General features: G+C 37.0%; 1 protein-coding gene across 1 annotated transcript in view; it reads left to right on the top strand.

Moving 5' to 3' along the window:
• LOC123511273 (THO complex subunit 3-like) overlaps positions 1 to 563 on the top strand; it is a 17,310-nt gene extending 16,747 nt beyond the window's left edge. The window contains exon 8 of the mRNA XM_045267023.1: positions 239 to 563. Within this exon, the coding sequence (XP_045122958.1) occupies positions 239 to 346 (108 nt within the window). The 3' untranslated portion in view covers positions 347 to 563. The remainder of the gene's footprint in view (positions 1 to 238) is intronic.
• Positions 564 to 7,500: the final 6,937 nt, after the last annotated feature.

Genomic DNA, 7,500 nt, shown 5'->3' with positions numbered 1-7,500 from the left:
TGTGTTTATGGGGTGATGATGAGATGGAATTTGCTATCCAGTCTCTCTCTCTCTCTCTCGCACCCAAGCAAATTTTCAAGGTATTTTTATCATTCTGATGGTAGATTATCTGGATATCCCCATTATTAACTGGAGAAACATCTTGGAGTGCCTTGTTTTGGGTTAATTTGTTTGCATTTATAGTGTTAAGAGATGTTGAAATTTGCTAACCTGTCTCTCTCTCTCTCCTTCTCTACAGCATCCCAAGCACTTCCTCCTAGCCTATGCCTGTGATGACAAGGATGACCGTGACAGGGACAGGGATGCTGGCACGGTCAAGCTATGGGGGCTGGGAGATAGGCCTTAACACACACATGCACACACAGACTCGCAGGTAACACACACACACACATGAACACATACAGACAGGTAAAACACACACACACACACACACACACACACACACACAAAAGTAAGAATAAGAAGAGTGCAAATAAACATGTAAGAATTCCTTTTGTATTTATATTTATAATTCACAAGTGTTTATATGTAAATTTCTTTTAAAAAAGAAAAAGAAAAACCCATTCCTTATTTGATTATTTCCTTATAGCTTTCTCTCTCTCTCTCTCTCTCTCTCTCTCTCTCTCTCTCTCAGCAGGTGTGAACAGTAGCATCACATAATAGGATTCAATGCTACACAAAGGGATTCCAACACAAAAGACTTACAGCAGCAATAGGAAACACTAAGGCTTTGGTCAGTATTGAGGCCTTGACATTTACTGGGCAAGGTTGAAATGGTTTAGATTGGGTTCTATACTCAAACACTTGCACTTGTTGAATGGACATAGGTTTTGGTATCTTAATGGCTTTAGTGGTAGATTATCAAGATTTCTATATTGTTAACAGGAGATACAGTCTTAAGAAAGGTTAACCATTTTTGTGGTCTTGGAAAATAGTTGTGAAGTGTCTTTGGTTTTCAAGGTTACTTTTATGATCTTGGTGGCAAATTATCAAGATTTGTACATTATAGGAGAAACCCCCTTCAGAACTTAGCTAATCATTTTACCCTTGCAAAACAGTAGTGAGAGCAGTCTTTCAGAATCTGGGTTTAAAGTGGGCAGTAGTAGTTTATGACGGTGGATTGAGGTGTAGCATTAGTAATAAGGGTATTTGAGGGAGTTGGTAAGGTTAATAGTAAATATTTGGGAAGTAATGATGTCATATATTGAAGAAAAGGAATGGTATTTAAGGAAGTAATTTGATAGAAACTAAATATCTGGGGAAGTAATTATTTGATGTATTTTGATTATTTTTATTAGAGACAAAGGGTATTTGAGTAAATAATGATAAAGATTAATTATAAGGGGAAAGTGAAATAGTGACAGCATCATACATGTACTGTACCTGTACAAATAACCCTCTACTTCATGAAACAGCCTTCTTGCCCTTAATTTTTAATCTAAAGCCATACGTGAACTCCAGAGACTTTAATATGAATATCAATAGGGCAGACATGGGCGTCGATTCCTTTGAAATACAAGTATGGGGGATACGTTGGAGAGGCGTGAGCTCTAATATCTGCAATATTTTGAGGTCACCTGCAGTGTATGTTAAGGCATATATTGTACTCTACTTGTGCTACTTTAGATTTGATTATGATGATAAAGCTGCTTCTACAACAATAACAACAACTACTACTACTACTAAACTCCCTCACACACTTCCTTTCCTCATTTCTTCCTCCTACTACAACAATCTGTTAATCTAATTTTGGTAAAATTTTAGAATTTTTGATAAATATGAATGAGAAAGACACTGTGAGGGAAAAGGAAGCGTTTATACATGGACTCGAAGGACGAGGATGTCACGGACTGTGGTGCTGTGAGAAGCACAAAGCCATCACCTTATGTAACTCATTTTGTGGCTCATTTATCTATTTACAAGGTTAATTATGGCTTCCTTTTACTATGAGTCTGGAAACGCGTGTGTGCATTATTTTAATAAGTTGTATATTACAGGGTTCAAGCATGGCTCATAGTGACCTGTCATATCTACTTTTATCCAACTTTTTCTTAAATTTATGCACATTTTCTGCTGTTACAATCTCTTCACTCAAGCTGTTCCAGATGTCCACTGTCCTATGTGTCAAACTAAAGTTTTTGATGTTCCTCAAACAATGATTTAATGATCTTGGAGTGTCCTCTTGTTCGTTTGTCTCCATCTTCCATCAGTGATACCAGTGCCTGTCTATCTTTTCCATACGGTGTATTATCTTGTACAGTACATCGTAATTAGATCTCTCTCCCGTCTATCTTTCAAAGTTGGTAGTCCCATTTCCTTCAGTCTTTCTTCATTGGTAAGGTCCTTCATCTCTAGCACCATCTTTGTAGCTGTCCTTTGAAATCTTTATTTATTTTTTTAATATCCTTTTGTGTGTGTGTGTGTGTGTGTGTGTGTGTGAAATTATTAAATTAGACGATATGAAGGAATAAAATCATCAGATAAACACTCAAATGACAATTAAGGTAATAAAAAATTGCACTATAAGAAAAAAAAAAAAATCAATATGGGAGAAATAACGAAAAGCTAGTACCTACGATGAAAGTTAACGAAATCTATGGGCAAATAAACTACGGAAAGAAACGAAATAATAGTAGAAAATAATAAAATAAATTCGCAAGTCATTGATAAAATAAGACAAACACAGAAATTAGCTAAAAGAAAAAAATGCTTTTACAAAATACACATAGACTAAGGAAATAAACTAAATAAATGAACAAAACAATGATATGGATTCTCAAATCATCAACAACTTGCTAAAAACCTTCAAACACTTGCTAAACACTAAGAAAATAAAAATGACAGCCCACTGCCTTTTTCAAAATTCACTCGGCGTTTGGATTGGCGAATCAGTTGAAGACACGACAGTCTCTGACACTAATATGTGGCGCACTTCTCTTCACCACTATTTTCAAGCCACACGCCAGTAGCGGGTTGTCAGTGGTGTTTATCATAGTTATAATGCACAGGTCTTGTTGATATGTCAATAGAGTTGTGACAAACAGCCTTGAGAACCAGTGTGACTTGACGTGGAGGCACTGGGACGCAGTGTGCACCGTGCGAGCCACGACTGGTGGGAGTCGAGGCGGCGCGGCGGCCATTGCTGTGGTGGTGGTGCAGTGACCACTGAATGGTCTGAGGCAGGTGAGTGGCTGTGAATTAATTACACTTAGTAAGCATAGAGTGGCACAGCAACGGTACGGTACCTGCGGCAAGCTCAGTGAATGTGTCTGAGGATGAGGTTGTTGCCACCACGCCATGGCCATAGCGTGACGTTAGGCTTTCATGTTATCCTGTATGAATGTCTATGTACCGTACACACACCTTTTTAAATATGTTTCCAAGCTTTATCACCAAGGAAACATGGTTGTGTGATGCGCAAAGTGAAGTCTTGCTTGGGACACCCAAAGTGAAGCGGAGGACAGGCAGATTTGTTCCCGACTCCCCGCTGACGATCGGCAGACCGTGGCAGGCGACATGTACAGTGTACCTACAGTAGGCAGTGGTTGTACTGTACTGTGCTGTACTGTGTTGTGTCATTCCAGCAGCTCCTGTACAATAATGAATTCTATAACGGAAGTCATCTTTATAAGGATGTACCACAGTCCAGTATATCATGGTGACTGACCGTGTGATGAATGTCAGTGATTGTGAACTGTATAGTGTAGGCAGCTCTGCTACCTACAAAATATTGAAACACCGCTCGCTTCCCTCGCCACGACCAACTGTTATTTTGTTCATGGAGAGGGAACATCACTTGCAGAGGAGGACGACTTGTCAGTGTCAGTGTGGCCTGGTAATGCTGCAACTACGACAACTACGACCGGTTCCCAACAATCGCTAGGCTTTGGTGGCCTTGAAGCTGTTTGCAAGTGGTTCCCTTCGGAATACCATTGAAGACAGTGTTGCTGCTGCCGCTGCTGCTGGCTGGCAACCTGGTAAGATAGTACTACTAATGATTGTTTGTTGGTATTGCATTTTTGGTTATCTAGATTTTAAAGCCCTTTCCCTTGCTTATTAGTACTGTTCTGTTATCTTAATTCCATTGTTTCGCACATTTGTAGCGAAGGTCAGAAGAAGTGATTTCATCCTTAGTGAGGGTCCACGTCCTCCCACAGTTTGGTTAGGTTAGGTTAGGTTACGTCAGTACAGGATTCTGAGTATGTTTTTGTAATTCAATCACTTAATTGCATTTTTCCTTGAGTGCAAGAAATCTGACAGGTGTTAAGGTCTATGCAACTGATATATATATATATATATATATATATATATATATATATATATATATATATATATATATATATACGTGATGGGTTGAATATATCTATAAAATTACTGACTAATTAGCTCTAACATTTTCTTTGGTGTGCACAGGCATCAGGCACCAAATGTGCGTGTAGTACATTGCCATCAAGGCCCCTGGCTAGAACTACATAGTGCCTAGTGTTGATGAGGCTGTACCTACACTGTACAGTAAAGGCCGCTTCACCCACGAAACATACCTATACCGTATCACTCTTCCTCCACGAATATTCAAACTGTTTGTCATGCGACCTGGGTGCTGAGTGACCCTCAGTTATACAGTACTCTTCACGATTCCCAGGTACGTGTACATAGTGTGTTGCATTACAAGTTTGCTAACTAACTAACTAACTATATATATATATATATATATATATATATATATATATATATATATATATATATATATATATATATATATATATATATATATATATATATATATATATATATATATATATATATATATATATATATATATATATATATATATATATATATATATATATATATATATATATATATATATATATTGCACTACATCAATCTTCATGTGACCTACACATGATTACAGGTATTGCATGAGAATACATAGTGTGATAATTATACCTTGGCAGTAGATATAAATAAATACATGTTGAAATGTGCAAGATATGATACATATGAAATGGTGATTAATTCTTTGCCAAACTTATTGTTATATGGCAGAGTAGTTACGTATACATTCCCTTGTAGGTGCCACACGTGATGCGTTTCTATGGGACAGCTGTGATTTGCAGTTGAAATTTTAGAAAGAGGAGCTTTGGAAATACCTGCTTGTTGGTGAGTACCTATTTAGTCATTAGGCATAACACTACATAAAAATTTGTGAGCCCTATGTTTCATATAATGTTATCCCCACCTTTTAATGCATAAAAAAAAAAAAAATGAGTGGAGCTGCAAGAGACCATCGATTAGGACTGGGTACACATGGCAGTCCCTGTAGGATGCACCTACCTAATTTCACCTATCATACAAAAGAAAATAACTATAACTGTTGCCATGTTTATTGCAATTTGTTAGTTATTTACTGATTATAATATAATACAGCGATGTGTATCTTCGTTTGAGATGTAAAGGCACGTTTTCTTTTCAGAGTTTAAGAGAAAACGATAATTGGTAAGGGAAACTAAAGTAAAGTTAAAAATAGATTTATGGAGAAATATGTTTAAATTTAAATTCGAGGGAATGTCGAATGGGTATAATTAGAAAGGTATTTAGAGTGACCGATATTAACAATATATTCTATAGCGTACCACATAGATGTTTCTAATATAGCTACGTAGTATTTATTCTATTTCTATATACTCTTTATTTTATTATTATTATTATTATTATTATTATTATTATTATTATTATGCTTTTTGTCTGTCATAATTTTTCAGGTGTATCTTTGTTATTGTTTTATTTATTTATTTTTTTTATATTTCCTCTCTCTCTCTCTCTCTCTCTCTCTCTCTCTCTCTCTCTCTCTCTCTCTCTCTCTCTCTCTCTCTCACACACACAATGAGCCATCGCAGCATAACTGGAGAGAGAGAGAGAGAGAGAGAGAGAGAGAGAGAGAGAGAGAGAGAGAGAGAGAGAGAATTCTATGACAAGAATAATAGCTAAGATAAGTAAAATGATAATGAGAACAATAAGCAAACAACAAACACTTGAGAGAGAGAGAGAGAGAGAGAGAGAGAGAGAGAGAGAGAGAGTAACATTACCATCCTAATGAAGAAAGTTTACATGATCGGAAAGCTTGGCGGGAAAACTTCACTCGTTTGCTACAAGTTTGTGATGCCTCTGCTCCACCTCTCAATTTATACCCCCATACCCCCCACCATGCCCTCTCTCTCTCTCTCTCTCTCTCTCTCTCTCTCTCTCTCTCTCTCTCTCTCTCTCTCTCTCTCTCTTGTTTCCCTTTTTCTTTTTTTTTTTTTGCTTTTATTCTTTTTTATTTTTACTTCTTCTTCTTCCTCTCCTTCTTCTTCTTCTTCTTCTTCTTCTTCTTCTTCTTCTTCTTCTTCTTCTTCTTCTTCTTCTTCTTCTTGATTGTCATCTCTCCCTTTTCTTTGTCTTCCGTCATATGCTCTCTCTCTCTCTCTCTCTCTCTCTCTCTCTCTCTCTCTCTCTCTCTCTCTCTCTCTCTCTCTCTCTCTCTCTCTCTCTCTCAAAGAAGTTTTTTTAGGCAATAGTTAATTTTGTTTAAGTTTGTGTAATAAGTTTGAATCGAATTTTGTGTGAAGAGGGGGAGGAGGAGCAGGAAGAGTACAAGAGGAATGGGGAAGAGACTTGACACTAATATGGCAACATTTGTGAGGGGGAAACGGACCTTTTATCATTGTTGTTGTTTTTGTTGTTGTTGTTGTTGTCTTTGTCTTTTATTTTGTTCTTATTCATCTTCATCTCTTTTCTGGTTCTTGTGCTTGTTTATCATCATCATCATCATCATCATCATCATTACCTTCTTCTTCTTCTTCTTCTTCTTTCTTCTTCTTATTATTATTATTATTATTATTATTATCATTATTATCATTTTTACTGTTATAATCTTACGAATATTCTACTCTTGTCTTGTGAGAGAGAGAGAGAGAGAGAGAGAGAGAGAGAGAGAGAGAGAGGTAAACAAAACATCAACAAACGAAACAAAACAAAAACTCTGTAAATGAAAAAAAAGTAATAATAAAAAAAGTTTAGCGACATGAAAGTTGGTCAAAGGAAATATACTCTCTCTCTCTCTCTCTCTCTCTCTCTCTCTCTCTCTCTCTCTCTCACACACACACACACACACACACACACACACACACACACACACACACACACACACACACACAAGTGAGAGAGAGAGAGAGAGAGAGAGAGAGAGAGAGAGAGAGAGAGAGAGAAGAAACGAAGATAAGGAATGGAGGAAAGGAAGGAATGTTTGAGAGAGAGAGAGAGAGAGAGAGAGAGAGAGAGAGAGAGAGAGAGAGAGAGAGCAGTGTTACCATCTTCGTGGGAGGAAATAATTAAAAAGTTTTGATACATGAAGTTGGTTGGCGCAGACTTGGTCTCAAAACAAAGAGAAAGAAAGAGAGAGAGGAAAAAAGGAAGAAGAAAAAAAAAGAGAAAGAAGAGGAGGAGGAAGAAGTGGAA

Source organism: Portunus trituberculatus, chromosome 4, assembly GCF_017591435.1.
Source record: "Portunus trituberculatus isolate SZX2019 chromosome 4, ASM1759143v1, whole genome shotgun sequence".
Taxonomy (NCBI): domain Eukaryota; kingdom Metazoa; phylum Arthropoda; class Malacostraca; order Decapoda; family Portunidae; genus Portunus; species Portunus trituberculatus.
This window is presented reverse-complemented; position numbering and strand designations above follow the sequence as displayed.